The sequence below is a fragment of the Atractosteus spatula genome, chromosome 6 (genome assembly GCF_055471065.1).
Source record: "Atractosteus spatula isolate fAtrSpa1 chromosome 6, fAtrSpa1.hap1, whole genome shotgun sequence".
NCBI classification, from domain to species: domain Eukaryota; kingdom Metazoa; phylum Chordata; class Actinopteri; order Semionotiformes; family Lepisosteidae; genus Atractosteus; species Atractosteus spatula.
This window is the reverse complement of record NC_142711.1, coordinates 14,114,503-14,137,621: the sequence shown is the minus strand read 5'-3', so window position 1 is coordinate 14,137,621 and position 23,119 is coordinate 14,114,503. Positions and strand designations below refer to the sequence as shown.

At 40.3% G+C, this 23,119-nt stretch overlaps 1 protein-coding gene across 11 annotated transcripts in view; it reads left to right on the top strand.

The window, feature by feature from the left end:
• dtna (dystrobrevin, alpha) overlaps window positions 1-23,119 on the top strand; it is a 115,086-nt gene that overhangs the window by 66,855 nt on the left and 25,112 nt on the right. For 7 of the 11 annotated variants that reach the window (XM_088918683.1, XM_088918684.1, XM_088918680.1 and 4 more), the window contains exons 9-15: window positions 1,355-1,479; window positions 5,066-5,149; window positions 9,974-10,054; window positions 15,465-15,557; window positions 17,712-17,799; window positions 19,084-19,184; window positions 19,890-20,003. In XM_088918683.1, the coding sequence (XP_088774809.1) occupies window positions 1,355-1,479; window positions 5,066-5,149; window positions 9,974-10,054; window positions 15,465-15,557; window positions 17,712-17,799; window positions 19,084-19,184; window positions 19,890-20,003 (686 nt within the window). The remainder of the gene's footprint in view (window positions 1-1,354; window positions 1,480-5,065; window positions 5,150-9,973; window positions 10,055-15,464; window positions 15,558-17,711; window positions 17,800-19,083; window positions 19,185-19,889; window positions 20,004-23,119) is intronic. The other 4 variants (XM_088918689.1, XM_088918688.1, XM_088918686.1 and 1 more) reach the window with 3 other exon arrangements.

Here is a 23,119-nt window from a genome sequence, read left to right as displayed (position 1 = left end):
AAATCCAAATCTCGCACCATGTTGTATAAATTGCCTGAAGAGAATTTAAATTCAGTAGATTAAGCCAATCTTGCACACTCCTGCATAAACCACATAAAATAAGGAATATGCATTATAGGTCTAAATCACATCCTAAGATTTCATATTGAACAATATAAAAATGTAATTCTTTACATGCTTTATACATAGATTTCTTGTAATATTGCTACAAATACTTTTTTAAAAATGCGGTTTTGCCCTTTCTTCTGCTCTGTTTAAATGGGATGGCCACAGCCTTGATCCTTGGCAATACCCTAACGCTCTTCATCAAAATGGGAACTCCGCAGACCTTCAAAATGCCTTCAGCGCGGTTTTCTTCAGAACGGTTTTTATTGCATGCGTCGTTGTATGTGCCCTCGTTGATGTTTTGCACGCACGTCGGCAACAGTGAAAACTGGTTTTAATAGAGTGGGCGGACCCAGCCGTATTCCTGCGGTGGTTTTGGTAGGGTGTGAACTCCTCTGTCGGCACTCTCTACAGCGAGGGATTCTGCCTCTGATGCACAGGCCGGGGCTGACATGCACCACAGTCGAAACAGTCCAGTGTCTTTTTCCATGCAGAATGTGGTGAAGAAGAAGCCTATCGAACAGTAAGATGCGTGTTGACTTCCACCCCACCATGAAGATGACCGCCTCTGTCCATTTATTTTGTGTGGAAGGAAGCATTAAATTACTCACGTGCCGATTGTAACAGCTGAAGCAGAAAATGACATTTTTTTAAGTCTTCGCAATAACCTTTGTCTTAAAGGTTACGACAATATCCAAGGAAGCTCAAAAAATGTCAAATGCATCCAAGAGTTGTGGGTAATGAAAGACTAAGGTCTCTCATGGAGGGAGCTGTTGTGCAACTGCACGTTCATCATTACTTCAGTCATTAATTCTAATACAGACTAATGTAATCTAATAGTCTGCTTTAAAGATAGATGAACATCTTATGCTGTAGCAAAAGAATTTAACGATATCAGTCCTGATAACATAAATATCATTATGCTATTAAGTATTACGTAATGTAGTTTCTGATTCCCCACAATAGGATTATTGCTCTTAAAGATAAATTATAAAATTGGCAAAAAATATTTTCACAGTAGCAGATCCATCTTATAGCAAACATAATCAAGAATGCATGTAGCATTTAATTTTTTTCAATTTCGTTTGACAAGACTGTTTTTTCATGTGTATTTGATCACTGTTTTTATATTTAAACTAAAAATTGGCCATTGCGTTAGATTACTCGTCATTGTTGTGCTCGTCAGGATGTTTACTGTAGCTCTGCTTCTTCCGCCCAAACTCACCCATAGCTTCCTTGTTCCTCCTAGAAATCTCCTGCTAAGAAGCTAACTAACGCACTTAGCAAGTCCCTAAGCTGTGCTTCCAGTCGTGAGCCTTTGCACCCAATGTTCCCTGACCAGCCTGAGAAACCTCTAAACCTGGCCCACATTGTGTAAGTATCCATATCGGAGCCTGCCTGCCTTCAACTGTCTTTGGTTGTTTGCTTTGATTTCTAATTAGACACGAACCATTTCCCTGTGCATCTTATGAAAGCACCTGTAAATATAGTGCTCATCTAGACAGCCAGTGTGTTAAATTGTAGGACTACAATTGGATAACAACCTTAATGCAGAATTCTATAAGGAAAATGAGAGATCTCCAAATTATTTTGGGAGGGTGTCACGGGGTGGTTGTGATGGGAGTTGGATTTCAACTCACGTCCTGCATTTCATCTGCCATTCTAGTCTGGCTTTTTTGAGACAGTGGAGGGACATTGTCAGATGCGTGCTTAAGAGCAAACACTGGGATATTACAAACAACCCCGCGTGTGTGAGACGTTGGTGGCTTTGTACCTGGGCCTGCTCTGAGGATGGCTGGTTTATCTGAAGGTACTCATGGTTCATACTGAACCTTACCTGCTGAGACACCCTGTCCTCTTCTGTTGCAACCTTAGAATTACCTTAGAATGCCCCTTCCGGAATCCTGTGGAACCTCCTGGCCTTTGCAGCCTTTGTTTTGTTGATATATCGACTGGTAGGGCCGCGCCACCTCGCAATTCACTCTGCCGCCTCACAGGTCCTGGGTTCTGGGCTCAGGGCTGGCCTGTGGCACCTTCTCTCCAGTTTTCTCCCCCCAGTCCAAAAACTTGCTGTCCAGCCTCGCTGTGTGTCTCGTGTTTCTGAAAATGGATGGGAGAATGGATGTAGACAAACCAGTTACCAGAAACACTAGAATAAATCCTAATTTTCTCCCAAAAAATAATACTTGAAATATTTAACAATGCAAATGTAGTCTGATCAAATTGCTGTAGATGAGGATCATTGGTGGCTCAGTCGAGCGTCAGTGGAAGAACTCCACTTAAAGATATTCTTCATGACTACCTGTCAGCGAGACTGGCAAGCCGGTCTCTGATCTGTACCTAAAACAGTAGTCTAGATCTATGAGATCTGTCCCATTTCACTGGATGCTCCCTTCTGGGGGAGACTTGGCTCCTCCAGCACGGCACAATGATTTTACAGTTAATCTAGATTTTTTATTTAAGAATCTGCCATTATTTGGCTTACTGCCATACCCCCGTGGGCAGAATGAGGAACGGCAGACACAGCTCTTCTGACCTGTTCTCTCTGCATTCGTCGTTCGACATGCTGCAAGCTTTGCAGAGATCTCCAGGAGGTTCACTGCCTGCTGGAGGAGTCTTGCACTGCACTGTGCTTGCCAGTGCCTAGGAAGATACAGGGAATTGCGTTTCACTAGGAGCCTAAATCCAGCTCTACCACCAGTAGCTAATAATAGATCTCAGGAAATTCTAGTCCCAGTCAGCTAGTGACATGACCCAGGCATGACCTGTGACCTGGTCATAAAGCTCAGCATCTGTTTGGACCAAGCTCATTTATCAGTTGAGCCACCGAGGAGATCCACAGAAATCAATCTTTTAATTAAGAGACAGGGATGTTTTCACCAGTGATTATCACAAGCAGTCCTATTCAAAGTGTTGAAATTAAAGCAGCGGATGATTTGTCATGAATCTTTATATCCAGAACAATTACAGTTCTTATCCTTTTCAGGTATTTGCACTATATGATAAGATAAGATCACTTTATTGGCCATATACAATTTCTTATATTAAGAATTTGTCTTTTCACATACCCCAGCTTGCTCTCCATGAGACACACAGACAGGTGGAGAAGCTTGAGATCAGAGCGCAGGGTCAGCCATTTATACGGCGCCCCTGGAGCATTTGGGGTTAAGGGCCTTGCTCAGGGGCCCAACGGAGTAGGATTCCTCTGCCAGCTGCAGGATACGAACCGGCAACCTTCCAGCCACAGGCGCAGAGCCTTAGCCACAGAGCCACCACACCGTCCCCATTGTTATTATTATTATTCTAGATTTAATACTTATTGGGCTTTTGTTTTTTCCTGCTGTTACAGTAAAATAATTTCACTTACAGTAGGACTGTATTAAATGGTTTGATGAAATATTTGACTTTAACAAAATTGTGTTTATGCTTTTTCATTGCTGGACAAAAGCGATACTTGGTAAGTGCTCTAAGCTTTCTTGAAAACTGCAGTTTGAAAGCTGGGATTTTTGGAAAGTAAAATTAAAACTCCCTTTGCTTTTAACCCTTTTTGGCACATAATCAGAAATGAAGTCATTTCACAATTTTGCCCCTGCACTCAGTAAACGTGAGAATTCTCGTGACTTTGCTGGGTTTTAAAATGTGCTTTTGATAATGGCCTTGAATAATGGGGGAAAAGCAACAAAAAAAATCAAGAGAACAGATTGCAGTACAGCAAAATGCTTGTTCGTGCCTTTTTTATAATAGGGTTTTATCTTTTGTTAATTTTACTGCAGTTTTGTTCAGAGTGAAACAGGATGAAGCTGTCTGCCGCGCGAGTGGCTTACAGAAGTTATGTCCAAGGCGCTGGCTGTAGCTCCTCTGCGCTGCAGCAGTTAGGTCTGGTTTTCTCTGCAGCGTATAGCAGCAGAAGACCTGAAACCGTACTCCAGCACCGGGTCACTAAACCTCGCTTTTGGAGGTGCAAGGAACTGGTAAAACAAAATGGAGGGGAGTAGGATGGGTGTGAATGTCATAAAGACTATTCGAGCGAGGAAACGTGCCTGGTATTCCAACTATATTGGTCCATTTTTTCCCCCTCTATTGTAATACATTAGAAAAGCTGATGAACTGTGTGATGTAATATGCCTGCACTCTCAGTGGAAAGGTATGGTGATCGGATGGTCACCCTGTCATCACGTGGGCTGGCGGCCATATGATTCGAACTGTAAGGTTCGCCCCTGTTCTCTGATGGCTAATTAAGACGAGCTGATCTGCTAATGCTCTGATTTAGTTAGTAGAAAAGGGCTCCCGAAAGGTGACAAGTCAGTCATAACTGAGCACTGATTAGTACAGACTCGCTGCTGGAGAAAACACTGGAAAGGAAAAGGAAACACTGAGGCCTGGAAATTTCTTATTCTTTTCTTGTTGTTTTTTAAATGTACTGTGGTTAAGGAATACGGAATAAGTTCCACTTCGATATCCTGCTTCTGCCACCTGCGTGGTTCAGATAGTCCAGCTTGTCACACTATGACATTCTTGTTTTAAATTATTTCCAAATGCTTAATGAATGTGGAGGGAAGATGAGTTGTTATTTTATGGTAAGACTGTTGGAAATATATATATATATCGCTTTTGTATGAGGCTCAATGTTATATTCTGGATACATATATATTAAACATGCACACATATAAATGCAAAACTTCTATAACATATATGTTTTGCATTTATATATGCGATTAATTCGCCTTTTTTACCCATCAGGGTATAAGGGAACAGTGTACTAAATTGTGCCACTGGAGATAGAAGCTATCTCCTTTCCCAAACCCCACACAGTTCTCGCTGGAGAAGGAACATACAGCCTGGCAGTGCGTCAGCGTTGTTTTAAAAGCGGGTCTCACAGGGCAGGTTTAAAAAGGCTGAGGGAGACGTCAGTCTGGCAGGTTTACAATTAAAGAAACGATGATGTCTTTCTCCCCACTAGGCCGCCGAGACCCGTAAACAGCATGAATGACTCCATGTTCTCTCACTCAGTTCCCACCTCAGGAAGCCCTTTCACAAGTAAAAGGTGAGCAACGGTTTCGTTAGAACACTGCAGCCTGTGAGGCAAGGGAGCTTAAAGAGTGTGAACCCTTTCATCTGGAAGCATCAAATAAAATCACTTTATCCACTGTGTTTTAATTAAATAACTAAAGACCAGGCTTTTTTTTTTCCAGAAGCCCAGTGTTCTAAGCAAAGTGTTCCTTTATGCTCTTACTGTAATTGGTGAATGCAATGCCAGGTTAGGCTGGGGTTGAAAACTAATTCATTTGTAACTAAAGTACTTGCTATTAGGTTTGTGCAGAAGGAATTGTGTGCATTTTGCATGACGCAGAAGCTCAGTGGGATGGAGTGGTGCCACAGATGAGTTAATATCAGTGTCGTATAAATGGTTCTGTGCTGTTGACGTGCATACAGTGGGGACTGTTTCAAAGTGCAATTACTAAAAATAAAATAGCTGAGGCAGTTTACTGAGCGTGAAGAAGCCTAAATTTAATGTTTGAAGGACAAAAAATGGAATAAACCAGCTGTTATACACAGGCATTTTCATGCTAAGCACTGTCTGAATTTCTGCGACACTAACTGGGCTATACAATTTTTATAGTTACTGTGAGATTTAACTCAGTATAGTTTTTATTATTATAAAGGATGGTACTTTTCTATGGGAAATAAAGTAGATCATTTCAATTGGTAATTTTCTAAAGCAAGGGATGTTTTTTAAATGTTTCCAAGAATTAAGTTTAACATGTCAAGAAGTCTGTGGTCAAAGCTAGTTTTCAGAACCAAAGATCCCCAAAAAACTTTTTGGATTTTTACCAGTTCCAGGATTCTGTGACATTCATCGTCAATCTGAATGATCTCAGCCTGGACTGAGTGATGATGGTCTCCACATGATCTTTTCAAGATATAAAAAAATAATTCCGATAACTCTGTGCTCTGAACTCGCCCATCAGAGGTGCTCGTATTTGGCAAATTAAAAAAAACGTTCACCGGTGAGTGTTTAACGAATATTCTGATGGGACACAAGATTAAAAAACACATTACACATCATAGACAAAAGACTTGCCTCAAAGCAAAATTTGTGTTATTACAAAAATGCCAGCAATGCTAGCAAAACGGAAAAGGGGGTAACATTGCACAGATTGAGTGATGGCTTTCGACGACATCAGAAAACGTCAGTTACATGATGGTAACTATTAACACAGCTCTTACAGGGATAAGGGGGAGCAGATAAAGGAAAAGCCATAGATCTGTTTGGGATGAACTTGGAACAGAAAAAAGGGATAAAATAGTTTGGGGATAAGGGCAGAGTTTGCCAGCCAAAGGATTAGAGCTGACATTCTCTTAGGCACCTCATTACACGTTAGGCAGCATGGCAGAACTAAGACGGTCAGGGTATCAGAGATAGATCACTTTATTGGCCAAATAAGTAAGTTTTCACTGACAAGGAATTTGACTTGGTGAGTTGCTCATACACTTTACACATACAGACATACCATATATACTGTACATAGACACATAAAACACGATATACATTTAGGAAGTTAAAGAAAAAATATATATTGCACTTCAAGAATGTGTCAGAACTCTACCTGCATGTGATAACCCCATACATACAGTATATACACATTAGTAAATGCTAAATAAACTGTCCATAATAAATATCCATATACAGATAATAATATTATGTATGCACGTAATGCCGTGGTTGTGAAAGTTTCTGTGACATTCATCATCAGTCTGAATGATCTCCACCTGAACTGAGTGATGGTGGTCTCCACGTGATCTTTTCAAGATAAAAAGAATAACGCCGATAACGCTGTGCTCTGAACTCGCCCTTCCGAGGTGTTCCGAGTGTTTAAGAGAAAAGTCTCCCGTGTCATTTGAAATCTTGAGTCGACAGATTTTTTACACGGCGAAGTTGGAGGCACTCTGGAAGTAAAGGGTCGCCACTCGCCACACGCCTGGAGCGATGAGGCTGGCAGCATCCTGGGACCCAGGCGGTCAGGGCCCTGCTGAGGGTGCCTCACTATCTGAGGATGCAGACAGCGTGGGGGACACAGCGTGCTGCCCTGCGGTGGCCGGGGGTAAAAACTGGAGAAGGTGTCCACTAGACAGTGGACAGGCTGTTGGAAGCTGTTGCTCTCAGAGAAGATGAAAACAGCACAGCTCGAAAGGACTAAAACAAATTGTCAGAGGATTAGCAGTAGCAGTTCGCTCTTACCTGGTCACAACCTCAGAAACATGGAACCGTGACTAATTTAGTGAAGCATAAAAGAAGGACAGCCCATATTTCTCACATTTCCCTGAAATAATTAGGGGCTGTTTTTTTTTTAACTTTTCAACAGGTTGACATTCCCAGCCCTTTGAAGCCTCTTTTATGCCCTTGAGAATGGTCACAAAATGTGCTTGTGCAGTTTGCAAAGTTGTATAAAAGACCGAAAGACTGACTAGCTGAGAAGCAGCAGGATGAGTGACACTGTACTGCTGTGTTTTCGAAAGTGCTACATAGCCTTCAGGGGGTCCTCAAGTCCACCCTGCACCAGCGCTTAACTCCCACCCCCTCTAACTTGCACTTACTCCCAGTGAAGTTTAAAACAGACTAAGTTTCACCTGCTTGTGTATAAGGCGCTGAATAGTCTAGCCCCGGATTATTTTAAGCACTTATTGCAAGAGTACAGGCCAGAAATGTGACATCTGCTGATTTAGGCTTTCTTACTCTGTCAAAGACAGGCCCTGTGCAGTGAGTCTTCTCACGTGCAAAACTACTGCATGTCTGTGGAGTACCTTCTGCAAATCAGTTGGAGACTACATTTTGAAATCTGGCTTAGACACCTATATTTTCACTGAAGCCTCTAATATATATCTTACAGTTTAGTTTTGCTCTTGGTTTCACTGTATCAGTTTGCTGTGCTTTATTTTCAAACTTCCATATGATGCACCAAAGAAGTAAAATAAATGGGTGCTTTAGTACAGCACTCTGCGTCTCTTGAAACTCAAAAAAATAAATTTCTATTTTTGTTAACTACTGTTCTGTAGTACAGCAAAGTGTACTTTGAAGAGGGTGAGATATTCACATTTGTAAGCTTGATTTTTTTTCAAAAATCTTTTATTAAGGGCTTACAGCAGTTATTGATATGATGCTTATAGCAAACGTGCTCAATGGGCGAATGATATTTGAATGTATTCTTCTGTCGTTTCAAGCTCTGCAATAGTGAAAGTTTGGGCCGTGTGATAATACTCTTTTCTGTGTCTTTGATGACACTTTGCTGCCTAATAACAGCCTCAATGCTTGAATTATTTAGGTGTGAGGGTGCAAACCACTCCAGTCCCGTGACTGATGAAGCAGATGGTGATGAGCATGCTCTAATAAACCTGTATGTAAGTCAGCTAACCAGCGACTCACGGTCAGTATCCGGGAAACACGATACGTGTAGTAATGTAGTAGGAGTACTGTACTAAAGCATTAGCTCATGCCCATTAACCCTTGTGCTGTCTAGTGCAGCTTAACCACTTTGTTTCCTGCAAAGGGTCGTGATAAACGTCTGTTACTGTATCCAGCTACCGTATGTATCCACTTTTTCATTGTAGAGTCACTCTAGACAGCAAAACCATTTTGATCCTTTTTTTTCCTTTTAGACACCACATTTTCCATTGTGAATTTGGTTGTAACATGCAACTACAACTATCTGATCTTCTATGTCTATGAGGAAAAAAGAGGCTACTAATTTAAGTGGCTGGTGTAAGTGTAAGGTGATGTGAACTGCTGTAGTATATTCTACTCGTAGCGGATCTTTCTAGTGAATACATTTCCGTCTTGACAAATCTAACGAAACTCATTTAGTGTAGAGCTTTGCATGTGCAGGAAACTCTCATCTAACTTGTCTCCAGTGCCAGCGGTCCCTTTTTACTAATAAAAGCTTTTTTCACTATAGAAGCACCCTCCCATCTAGTGTCACTTTGCATCTGTAGATTTGTGGGATTGTTTCTGGGTTCTGGTGGCATTAATGACTGTTTTGCAAGCTCTTAGTCAGAGTATTCTCTTTTCCTGTTCCTTGTGTGTCATCCACAAATGAGGTTTACTGCTCTTTCACAGTCATATTGACTGTCATATACTCATATTGCAATATAAACCTTTTTTTTCCTGTTATAAGGTGAGCATTTTTACTGAATCTGCAGGCCAATTGTGAATAGGTCAAGTCTTTGTCCTCTATTTTTTTTTCTGTAATATGCAAGGGTACATGTTGCTGGTCTGATATCAGATTAGGGGCTCGGGCCCCATTCACGTTAATCCTCCCAAGTATGGTTCATGTCTTCACTTGTCATGAAGCATGGCCATCGCTCTCTAGCTCTCTTCCATCATGGTCTTCTCAGCATTTTTTGTGGGCATGTTTCTTGTGCCTCGGTACCAATTGTACTGTGGCGAGAACCTACAAAAAGGAGACGCCCTCCAACGGCTTTTTGGCTTTTCGCTCTTGCGGAATTGCAAGTTCGCTCATCGCCTCTCTTTGTGTATTTGTGAAATATGTGGAAAATCTCCAAACCCAGCGAGTGTCTGTAGGCATACTTTAAATCTTTCTCATCTTCCTGCACGGGAATTTTAAACTGCCTTTTCTGTTCTGAGACTTGAAGGTAGCCAGACTGTCCTGTTGCTGTCTGCTAACAAGCAGCAGCTCTCACCCAGAAACCACTTGGCTCCACCTTTTTAATTTACTCTTTCTTTCTTTCCACCTTTTCACCTCTTTTCCTTTATGCTTATTGTTTCTGCGTGCTCTCGGCTTCCCTGTGGAGTTTGGTCACTCTCTTTATTTGCTCCTGTTTGCCTCTCTTTTATTTTTTTTCGTTTCAAAAGCTTACCTTACACCAAGAACGACGAAGTAGAGCAGAGCAAACTCTTGGTCAGAGCTGCCCCGTCTCTGCTGAAGGGGAAGGGGTAAGTGACAAAGGTGCCCGTCTGTTTGTGCGGGTGCATAGTGCTCCTGTGTAACCCCCTGAGTGCAGTGAGACGGAACAAAGCCGCAATTTCTAACTCCAGTTAACCAGTCGGCAGGGCCAGGCGGAATATGCGTCAGCCCTGTGGAAAATGAAAACAATGCAGAATTTCCACAGAATTCAATGCTTGTTTACCACATGTGCAAGATAAAATATTAGGCAGCGTCACACTTTACCATTGATTAAAACACTAGTACTACAGCGAACTGTCTCAATCCTAGAACCATGAAAGTCCATGTAATACCACTACAGGTGTGTATGGACACACTCCTGCCATCTGCATTACTGGTTGCTATGACAGCAGTACCTTCTGTCAGGCTCCACACTGATATCAAGCACAGACCAGATTTGACACAATAAATTACACTCCATTTCCAATTATGGTTAATAACAATAGTAAGCTACTAGCAAACAAACTAATGATGCATTTTAAATAGAGTCTTACAAAGTAGCTTAAAAATATAAGTGTATTGCTTTTCATGTCACCCTTATACCGTATTAAACCCAGACGTTGAATATTGTCGTCATAGTTTCCTCTTTCCGGAAAACTAACGCAGATTGATTTGATATGATCTTCATAACCTCCTGTTAAAAAAAAATTAGAGACTGAACTGCTCAAATCAAATACAGTATATTAAATGGACAGCAACCAAATGATTTCTTCAAGACAGGCATGAGAATAGGCCTGTTTTAGTTCCAATTTTACTCTGCAGAGTGCAGAGCAATTTTGTTATGCGTTGGCAACTGGATGGCTGCCCCATTAAGATTAGGAGCCTACCTTATGAAGAGAAAGTAAATCATATATCAGCAAATACACAGCTTTAGAATAGACGTCCCAGTGTATGCGTATGCACCTTATCATCTTAAGTATGCTTTAAGAGTATTTTGTGATTACAGGTCACTGTTTGGAATCACTTTAATAAATCGCTAATAAAATTATTAATTTAAACTGGGTTAAACTGAATTCTCTGAAAATACTAATAATTTACGGTACATTTCGATAGATTTAAACATGAAAGGAAGTATTTTATTTTTTCTGATATTTTATTCTTTAATTATTGTTATTAAATGTTTTTTAATGAAGATAATGGAAGCTGCACCTGTGTAATTTCTTCAAGCTAGGTGGCAGTGAGCTCATGGCTTGTTACAGGGAGATCAGCTGACACAAAATGTTGCCTTCTGCAACATTTCATATTATTGTTATTTTAAGAAGTCCAATCTGGCTTTGACATAAAATGTTGTTTTTTTCCTACAAAGACTTTCATTGAAATTTTTCGCTGCAATTAGTAAAAGAGATTCTGTAGGTGTCGCCCGGGCCTGCTCATGAGGTCTACAGCTTGCTCGGCCTGTTGATCCGAGAGTGAGTACATCCTTGGGCTGGTTTTGGGTCGGGCACTCCTCAACACAGCTTCTGAAGTCCCACAACTGTGAATCTCGACTCCTTGACTTTTCCTGAAAACTGGACACTGAAAATGTTATCAGATTGATAACACACAACAGTGAACGTTTAACATCCTTTACAGAAAGTACCTTATGTAACCTTTAGCTAATCACTCTGTCCTTTCTAAGTACACCCTTGACCACAACCGTAGCAAATTAAAAGCATTGCCTTACCTCACAGTTTGAAATTTATAACACTGGCATTTCCAAATTATTTTACTAAGGATCTTGAAGCCCTGACAAATTCATATAGTTGCAGAATGTTATTGATTTTTTTTTAATCTTGTCTAAACTCAGTTACAGAAAATAATGATTGTAGTTCTCATTTAAATGTCTGCCTTAATTCAATTCCCAGCAGAGCAATCTAAGCAAACCTTCTCAGGCGGTTAAACAGGGGCATATAATTTACAATTGCAGGTGCTTATGCCCATCTATTTATAATGAGAATGATATGTAATGGCACATACTTTACTACACACTACTAATTGTACTTGTCTATACAAGGGTAAATGTGATTCTTTATGCTTTATTTTTATAACTCTATGAATGATTTGTAATTTGTGAAACAGTCTAGCTGGTTTGCTAAAATGCATCGCTTCCAGATTCAACAACCACGTAGTATATTCATAATGCTGACAATAACTGTATTGCTCATTTTTAAGAACAATTGCACTGCCGTTGGTGCGGCTACAGTACAGTTCTTTCCAAACTACAAATTTAATACACATTAAAAATGATTATTTTTTATGGAAATGTCATTTTGGGAGGATTAAAGGATATTAGCAGTCTCCAACCTCTACTGTACTTGTGAACAGGTATTTTTCCAAACACATTATCTTTCCTCAACAATCATGTTCACGTTTAATAGAAGAATTTTCATTCGCAAGTTTGAATTTGACTAGCTGTTCCAAGGAGTTTCTGATTAAACTGGGATATTGTACAGTATAACACACCCAGGCAATCAAAAATGCCATGCAAAAACTTCAAACCTGGAATAAACCAATGGAACATCAGAATGAACCAGAAAACATCTGCTGGATGTCAAAACATTCACTCTAACATTTGTTTCCAAAGCACACAGTTCAAATATTTATATTTTCTTAAATATTTAATAAAGCCTCGACATAGTTTCAAAGAGCAAAATAAGATATTTTGAGTGCAGAGTAAGTTATTCCTTCTGTATCAAGTCCTCCATTCAGTATTGACAAATAACTGGATAATTCATAGTAATAATGGCCAATAGGCCAGACTGCTCCCTGTTCTGCTGTTGTGAGCAGACAGATTATCAGGTCAGTCCGACTGGGAAATGTCATCAGATTGCCTGTTACTAATCTTCTCTTTAAAAATAATGGTAGGGGACAAAAACATGGAAACACCTGGGTAAGTGAGGGATGCCGGCTATATTGAAAGCAAGGGCTTGCACACAGGTGAGGCACGTGCGTCAGTGAAAGGGGAACTGCAGCACTATCTTCGTATTTGGGGGTGAGAAAGAGTCAGCATTGATGAGTGCATTTCATACCGCAATAAAAGTAAAATATATACAGTAACTCGTAAAACATCACAAAATAGACGGCAATTCCGGCTATGGGCAGAGCCATGTTCTGCAATTCAGAACGTGGCAACAAATATTGCAGTGACAAGTGGCCCTATGACATTGTAGATAAGCCTGCTTGTGAGTCATCTCTTTTAATCAAATGGAAATATTGCTTTTGATTTCGAGACAGTTTTGCCGACAGATAACACTTATTTATTTATTCTGCATGCAGATCACGTTGGAACATTGCTGTGTGGTGAAATGTCTGCTGCTCAACCTTTATTTATTCGCTTGTACATCACATTACACTAGTCATTACAGTGACTAGTGAGCAGGAAGGGCCGCATCACGTCGCAATTCGTGGGAACTTGAATGCGAGTTTGTGACAACATGGCGACTTACAGTACTTTCACAAAGTTCACAATTTTACGCTTAATTCAAAATTTGTACATTTTTTCTATAACGTCAATAAATTAATTTTGTTGCTGAGAATGAAAAATCGGTCTGAGAAATTGGAACTGCAGTACCTCTTTAAGAAAATAACACCCCAGCATGCTTAGGGTTATGGGTAACAGTGCTGCACAGGCCTAGTTGTCTGTGATTATTGCTACAAGAGAAGACCTCAGTACCTTTGAAAGAGGGGTGAAACTGGAGAGCAACTGCTTATCAATTCAATATCTTTGCAAATTTCATTCTGGGGCACGAACAGCAAAATTCAGAGCAGGACACCCTAGTCAGGTCGCAGTGCAGAAACCTCTCTACACCCCTCCCAATGCACCTTGGGAGTCCAGTGGTGCAAAAAGCACAGGCAGTAGCCTGAGCAGTGGAAAAATGTAGTTCTCATTTAAATGTCTACCTTAATTCAATATCCAGCAGAGCAATCTAAGCATACCTCTTCAGATGCTCAACAGGGGCATATAACTTACAAATGCAGGTTCTTCAGCCCATCTGTTTAGAATGGGAACAATAGTATATGTAATGGCACCTACCGTACTACACACGGCTAGTTGTACTTTTATTTATACAAGGGTGAGTGTCATTTATAAGACCAGATGAATCATCCCTCACCATAATCTTGACAAACTGGTAAATGCAGATGTGGCGCCCTCATAACTAACTACATCCAAGAGTGTTTGGTTCTGTACTGATGGGTGGCACAGTTTCTGGCATCGTTTGGGTGCACTCACTCCCTGCGAAGGCAAGATCTATGCTAATCCTTACTTCATAGTAGGCCGGAGGGGTTCTTCCAGGATAGCAACACCCCCATTGAGATATTCGGGAATGACAAAAAGGCAACATTTTCCGCCTCCTGGGCCAATCAGACGTGTTCATTTACTTTCTCATGGAAGAATGGTTCTGCAGAATTGTAGACACTGGTAGACACTATGCCACATACTGGCCACATATGGTGGCCCCAATGTCCTATAAATTGTGCTTACATTGGTGTTTCCATTTGATTTGTCCACTTCCTTTAAATGCGTGTGCATAAATACAAGACTAGGTGTGTGTTTTGTTTGGTCTTTGTTTGCAGACGTTTTGGTTTTGAGTTCTGTCAGTCAAACAAACCCTTCAGTCACAAGCCACAATCCCAGTACTTAATGACATATTTTGGCTTGATTACATTCTTAGTACAGATGGGAAAATGTACATTCTTAGTTCATTATCAAATTAGAAGCTTTAAATGGTGGTCATTCTTAAAATGCTTTGCTCTGAAGTGGTTAACACCGTACAGTTTCCAGGATTGACTATTGTATACTAGCCTGTGCATATAACCCAATACTAATAACTGTTAATGTAATTCTGAACCCCATTTCTAAAACTGGATGGGGCAAAAAGACCCCAGACTCAATTTATAATAAACCACATACATTCTGTTTAACCAAGCCCAAGCTTCTATTCTAAGTCATTACAGCGTGGTCAGGAGTATTTTCCATAACATTTACAAGCAGTGTATTTCATTATGGACTTCTGCTTTGTTCATCAAGCAGTATATTGTGTGTTGCCACACTGAGCCAGATGTGCTGTCTTTCGTTAAGCAGGGTAGGTGGATGTCTTCAGAGACACTAACGTTGCTTCCTTTTCGGGGGTAGTCATCAGGCCAGAGCTGGAAGCCCAGATTAAGACTCATACACTGCAGGGCAACGACAAACTTTCATTCAAGACCCAGGCAAGACGTGCTGACAAAGATTTACTGTATAGCACTGCATAAACCGCAATATGGATCATGTTGTTCTGCGTGTTTTCACTTTCCACGGTTTTTCGTTCTGAATACGTTCTTGCATGCAGTTACATTCCCTTTTTCTGTTGTCATTTTCTCATAAAGCTCTTGCTTTTTCTTTTTATTTCCATGTCTGTCTGGATACCCACATTGTTCTAGGTTAAACTACAGCCTAGATGTTGCCGATAGACTGGCTGATGAACATGTGCTCATCGGGCTGTATGTCAATCTGCTCCACAGAAACCCCACACAGTGAGTGCAGGTTTCCCAGCTGGTAACAGCACCCCTGTACAGCCGAACTGATTCAATGACTGAGCCTGCTTTTCACTCTTGCAGGATATTTCCCTGTGCACTGCATGAGCTGACCACATCTGACCGAGTTAAGGATTTAGGGCAACTGTACTGTATATGCTAATTTTAAAAACCAAGGCTGTCATCTCTAATTTTTTTAATCATAATTTTGGTTTATTGTACTAGGTGCTTCAAATTGTAGAGTTGACTTAGTTTTTTGTTTTCTTCATCCAAGTGCGAGTAATAGAGCTTTCATTATTTGTTGCTTTTTTTAGTTATTTGTATGGTCATTGTCCTCTCCTCCATAAGATACAGCCAGCATCTTATCACCCTGCAACTTTAACCTGAAACCTCAGCAGGTGTGAGCCTAGTCAGTACCTGGATGGGAGACCTCCTGGGAAAGCTAAGGTTGCTGCTGGAAGTGGTGTTAGTGGGACCAGTGGGGGGCGCTCACCCTGTGGTCTGTGTGGGTCCTAATGCCCCAGTATAGTGATGGGGGACATTATACTGTAAAAAAATGGCACCTTCCTTTGGATATGAAGTAAAATCAAGATCCTGACTCTACGTGGTTATTGAAAATCCCAGGGCGTTTCTCGAGAAGTGTAGGGTTGTTAACCCCAGTGTCCTGGCCAAATTTCCCCCTGGCCTTTACCAATTATGGTCTCCTAATAATCTCCATCTCTGAACTGGTAGCTGGTGTGTGGTGAGTGTACTGGTGCGCTTTGGCTGCCGTCAGATCATCCAGGTGTGGGCTATGCACTGGTGGCGGTGGAGGGGAGTCCCCGTTATCTGTAATATTCTTTGAGTGGAGTTTCCAGAAAGGTGCTATATAAGTGTAAGGAATTAAGTGTAGTTATTGTAGGTAGTGCATCATCCTTTTTTTTTTTTTTGTTATAGGTGGTTTGTATTATTTTACGATAACTTCATGGATTTTTACTTGAGAAGTTTGATTTTTTAGAAAAATTTCAAATTTAGTATGGACAGTGTTGCTAAAAATAAAAAGTATCAACGGTTTTCAAATGAACTTGGTGAACTTCTAAATTATAAAATAATACGGCTCTGACACGTTTTCAATAATCTCACAGCTTGTCGGAACACCAAGCTTTTGTTGAATACAAAAGCTCTTGGGGGACTGTTATCTTAAATCTTCTGTATTTTTTAAAAAGATGTTTGTATTTTAAAAATTGCACCGCAGAACAGCATTATTGATCTGTTTTTTCTGTTTACAATACGCTGCTCTTTTTTATGTGCTGCCGTTTTCTGACAAAAGGCTGTGAAATATCTGCGAAAATTGTGATTCTAGTGCAGGAATATCCAAATAAAGCTTGATAAATATGAAGTTTTATGCTTACCAGTAATTCAAATGAAATAGTTTTGTGGTTGTTCTGTAAATATAGAGCTTCCAACTATTTTTAAAAAGTTATATTGCTGTGTATAATGTATACATGAATGTTATTACAGTAATTACTGTGCATTGTTAGTTACACTTACAGTTCATTAACTCTGATTAGGAGTTCCTCTTCCACTCAGATGACATACTGTATTTTAATAACTATTGGATGGAATACAGGTACACCTCCACATTTATCGTCAACAAGTGGTTGTGACTTCGTAATTTTATCTAAGGTCATTCCACCACATTAACTGTTACAGCCGCACAGTTTATTATGGTTGGTCTTCTGTGTGAAAAGGCAGAACACATTACTATGTATTTGTACCCTGCTAAGTATTAAGAAATGTATTTAATTTTAATTTTTAAATTAGTTCACACTGTTTCCTAGCGTTTTCTGTATCGATGTTTTCGGGAGTGAATTCCACAGACAGCATTATCAGACGCGTTTCGCAACTGACATTAACATTAAAAAATGCCAGATTGTTTTAAAAGGTGATGTATTTATTTTTTAAATCAGAATTCGCCCTATGTTTCAAATGTTTAATGTGTTGTATCTTCTCTATCTGCGTAAAACTTGCTCTGTATTTTAAAACGCGTGTCTCCTCGCTTTAAAGTCATTGATAATTGCGACTCGTTTCCGTGCGCGCTGGAGGGAAGGGGGCCGAGGCCCGACTTGCGGGTTTGTGCTGGTGACCGTGGTCTTCTCCCCCTGTGTCTGGCAGCATGCTGGAGGGCTCCAGCCGCCTGGACGAGGAACACAGGCTCATCGCGCGATACGCCGCTCGGCTCGCCGCGGACGCCGCCTCATCGGTGAGAGACGCAGGACGAGGGCAGGGCGCTTTCGTGAAGACACCTTAGCCGTGGTGTCATGGGCAGGGAAAGCCATGAGCTAAAGCCAAAGGAGAATCCCTTTGACTGAGAACGAACCTGCAGTCTCTTTTGTCCGCCAGCTACTCTTTGCCTGGAAATCGTTCAACAAAAACGCCCGTATTTAATCTTCAGTTGATGGAATCGGGACAATGTGTCAAAAGTGGAAAAAAATATATATAACTGTGGTTTAAAAAGTAATGAAAGAGGATTTAAATCATACATTTTAATTCCAAGCAGAAGCTAAAAGAATATTGGATAGGCAATTTAAAGGGTACATGTTGTGATTTGCTTTCTGCAAACGCTACTTTTAAAAGAAGGATCCTATGATGATTTTGTAATGATAAAAGCAAAAACGTGATATTTGTGCATTATTATTAGTTAAATACTTTTTTCAAAGATTTACTCTGTTCACTCCAAATACTGTGCATTTCATTTCTCCTGCTGTTAATTCTAGCCTTAAAATATCCCACTTTTATTCTGATGTGTAAATTAACATATTGTTGAGGATGAAATGACCATAATTTTACTCGGGTTTGTGAACTTGCGAATATCTCTTAAAAAATAAATCATCTTTAAAATAAATTCTAATCTGTCATCAGAATTTCTGATATACAGTACAGTTTGCGAGATGTTTGAACGTTGCGGACCTGTCTTGATAAGAAGGCTATGATAAATATGACAATGTAGAGATACAGTGTTGGAAGAGATTGCTGTACTCATGCTGTACTGTATGTGCTGCTTAGGCTCGAGAGAGTCTGACCACAACACTGTTGATATTTTAAACCCATTAACTGGTGGTTAGACATCAAGCTGGATAAGTGTATTCGCCTGATATAATTAGGGCCTTTGAAGTAGAAATTGGATCGATAATTCCAGTGCTTGTAATGTGAGAATTTAGATCAGTTTCAAGTCTCTGGTACAGAGGGAGGGACATTCAGTAAATGTACTTTAAGCTGCAGATTTAGAGTTAGACGTTAGTTTCAGCAGTATAAAAGTAGAGGTCAGTATAAGTCAACTGTAAAGCTCAATAGGCCAAACATTTTTGTACCACGTTTCGTATTTCAACAGTGGTTTAGCACATTACTAAAAAATTACTTGGTTTCAATTCTTTATTATTACCATCTCCCCTGGAGTCTTTTGCAGTGAAACACAACATTGTGAAAATTGTACTTCTGTCGATCGTTACGGAAACCCGTCAAATTTCGTTCTTTTCGCCCCCCTCAGCAACAAGCTCAACAGCAAAAGGCTGCGTCGGAAATTGCCTTCACCCTTGATGCGAACAAACAGCAACGGCAGCTCATTGCGGAACTGGAAAACAAGAACAGGTGAGACAGCTTCGTTCACGTGTCGAAGTGTGCACAGCGAGCCCTCGTTTTACACGTTTTTATTTGTGTGGCATTCAGTCATTCCTGCCTGTTTTTTTTTTAATTTAAGCATAAATTAAATTTAGATTGTTCTTTTCACGCATCTTCTCAGATACTTTAATTTCATGTTCATTTTTTTATAACAAATTAGCTTTATTATAAAAAAGTCTTGTGTGTGCTAAGTGCATACAGGATAGTAACAATTGTGTATGCATTTGCTAACAACTGTAAGGATGTAACTACTGCACTGTACCTTAAATGAGTAGGAATGCTTTCCTTACTATTGTTTAAGCATCATTGTCTCATAATTAACCAGGAATGTTACTGTTTTTATACTTAGATATTGTTCTGCACTGTATTAAGGTGAAGTTTGGGTGTTTAAGGGCACATTTTGCAAGTTCTTTAACCAATTGGAGATTATAACATGTTATACGAGTTTTCACCTTACGAGCACTTTTTCGAGGAACGAGTTCAGCTCGTATCATGAGGGATTGCGAGTCTGCTGCTTCTGGAGAGTTTTTCCTGTCGCTGGTCTAGGAGACCCTGTGGAACAGACCTGATACGTACCTAGATTTTAGAGGACGCCCTGTTCGGGGAAATCCTGGATGTTCGTTTCAAGCGAAGGCGTTCCAGTGACGGGCCGGGCTCTGTGCTTTTCCTTGCCAGGGAGATACTGCAGGAGATCCAGCGGCTGCGTCTGGAACATGAGCAGGCCTCTCAGCCCACGCCAGAGAAGGCCCAGCAGAACCCTACCCTTCTGGCTGAGCTGCGGCTCCTCAGGTACAGGCGCTGGTTAGGAGTTCTTCTTCCACTCCGTAGACAGACGTGCTGTGTTTGTATAGTTTTAATACCATTCACATGGTGGCTCTCCAGCACTGCATCACAGGCTCACCGCTATGCACTCTAGCAGGTGCTCCACTCAGGTAGCGCGGTCTGGAGGGGCCCCACATACATCAAACTTTCTTTTCTTGAGGATACAGGAAAGTAGTTAATGGGCTGAGGACAGACCATTCGTGGTGTTTCTAACCTTCCCACCCTAGTCTGGCCCTTAACCTAAGCCACTGCACTTTCCCCGTCTAGATCATTTGGTAGTTTCAGGAGAGGACATTTTTAACCGGGGGATTCTTTACAAAGGACATCAAAGTTCCTAACAACAGAGTAGCACTCTCTCTGAACAAGTTTCGGATACTTAGCTCCAGTCTGGTTTTTGCAGTGACCTGAACAAGGAGATCTCGCCTTCGATATCTTTCTCTTCCTCTTCCTTTACCATCCCTGACCTTGTGGTCTCTTTCCCTCTTTTATGTCCTGCTCCTGATCGACATTGATCGTGTCCCGAGAACTTAATTAATTAATCTTGACACTAGCCAGGTGTTACCCATTATAGGCTCACTTCATAGTGTATTTCAGGTTGTCAGATCTTGGTTGTAGGAGACTGGCATTGGTCTTTATATATGAGAGGTCTCATTTTGGCTTTTTACTTTCTCACCGAAGAAGAGTTCTTAAAAGACTTATCCTACTATATTGTATGGTGGGCAAATATTCTAATATTCACCGCCACACCTGTTGAGCAGAGCTCATCCAGTGGATGATGATATGATGATATTATGAAGGGACTATGATAGCTACATCTTACAGCTGATTATTTCATTGGCATCTGTGGACAGAACAGACTCATGGAGCTTGCAGGCTTCCCCTGTTCCAGTTTGCTTAAACTCTGAGACTTCTGTATATTGAGGCAAGCCTTTGCCAATGGCTGACCAACAGTAACCATGAGTCAGCAGAAGTGTTGGCATACAAAGTTACACTAAGTTTTTCCACCCCACTCTCTTATTGCATCCTCATTTTGCATTCCAGTCCTGTGAAATTCTTTTTTCCCTTGACCTTATTTACAATAAGTTGTGCCCCTGTCATCTAAGTGAAAAGTGATCGTCAGAGAAAACTTGACGCCTTTAATGGATAAAGTGGATTTACTGGATAGGTTCCCGAGACGAGAGAGCTTCACTTCCGTTGGGCGGGGAACCGACTAGTCGACTTTAAAGTATTTAAAGAAAAGGTGAAGGCAAAATAAAGACTAGATATTCTGCAAGAGTTGAATTGTCTTTTGTGAGTCTCTCATAACCCTCGGTATTTAATAGAGGTTAAATATTAAATAATAATTATTGTGTATATACATTATGGCAGAGAAGGGGGACGCATTTCAGAGTTAAGGTCCTTAACCCTAACTTGCCATTTAACTGTCACCTGTGTACTTCATGGATATGCAGTTCATGGGTTTTTTTTGGGGATCTTATCTCCTGAAAACTCCCTTACATGTTACTCCACATTCTCAAAAAATAATTCCAGGTTTTCCAACATGGCACTCCGACCTGCTGACATACAAACACCAGGAGCCAGTTTTGCCACTTGGATTATGATGATGATGTTGTTTAGCCTATAAAGCTGTAATTGGGAAACTTGATGTCTTATATCATTATGATTAAATGCTGTATGATTTATCACTGGTGCCCCCTATCAAACTCATCATTACGATCTTTAAACTGTGATTGATTGCCCCTCTCTGCCTAGTAGAAGAATGCTTCACCGGTTAAATTAATTTACACACTTTTAATTGGGAAATTGCCTTCAAGTCTTCAGCATTTATTGCTGATCTCCAAGCCGTCTTCCAGTTTAAGATGTAATAATTCTATCCGATTGAACTTGCAGCAATCAACTTTTCTGAGCACGAACCATTTCAATTTGTGGTCGCTGATGACTGGAATCATCTTTAGATTAAATTTAATTTAAATGTAAAGTTACCTTTGTAAGTGAGGGCACTTTCACTTTCAACACACATGGGGGATGCTGGCGTTTTTCTCTCACACACCGGTGTCGGTCTTTGTCCAACCTGCGTATGTGTCAAAATTGTGTATCTGTGCTTGGCTAGTACATTATCATTCTTCGGAAACATTGATTTAAATAAATATTGTATGAAGTGTTCTGCTAGTGTGTGTGTCTGTGTGTGTGTGTGAAGAAAACGAAAGTGATTCTTTGGGAGCAGAAGCTTAATGTAATAAAGTAATACGAGAGAAACGAAAGAACATGATAGCATTAGCACAAAAGGGCTTAGTAGTGTGTCTGGTTAAGTTTTGTTAAGTTTCTTATGAATAATATTGTCTCGCCCTCCTCCACTGCACAATTTCTCATCTCTTGGAGATGTTAACACTGATGCATGTTTTTCCTTATTTTATCTATTTTGTCGCTGTTTTTTTATTTAATGTAATAATTAAAAACACGTACTGTATTTGCAGAAGTAAGACACTCAGACTAATAATATGACCAATTCTATAGAACACATAGCTATGTTATTGCGAATAACCCCTTAATTCCTATTGAACCAATGGTTTGTATAACACTATTTTCTGTAAATCAAGTGTTTTGAAGGAACTTGTCTATTCCATTATACTGTAGCAGTAATGGCTGGATCTATAACTCTTTTCCAGTGACCACTGCAAAAGCTGTGTAGAGGATAAATAATAAACCAAGACCTTGGATATAATGGTATCTTTGAATTACTCTAAATAACCTTTTATGAAACAAGGGTTAAATACATCACAAGATGGAGGAAAGTATATTGAACATATTGTTGATAAAAATACCACCCATGTACAGTTTAGAGAGCTCTTCTGTGTCTTTAGGCCGCCTTTAAAAGAAGTGGAGAAATTCTTGCTTTAAGTGGTGCTGCTTGTTAACAGCACTAAAAGCCTTTGTAGAAAAATATGACTTTCATTAACTTCCTTAAAATAATACCTTGAATACCATTCAGAAGAAAGCAAGACTTATTGTTTTGTTGCCTTGACAACAGTTATGCTTGTGACTATTGTCTCGTGACTCACTTGTGAGCAGTATGAGACTTTCAT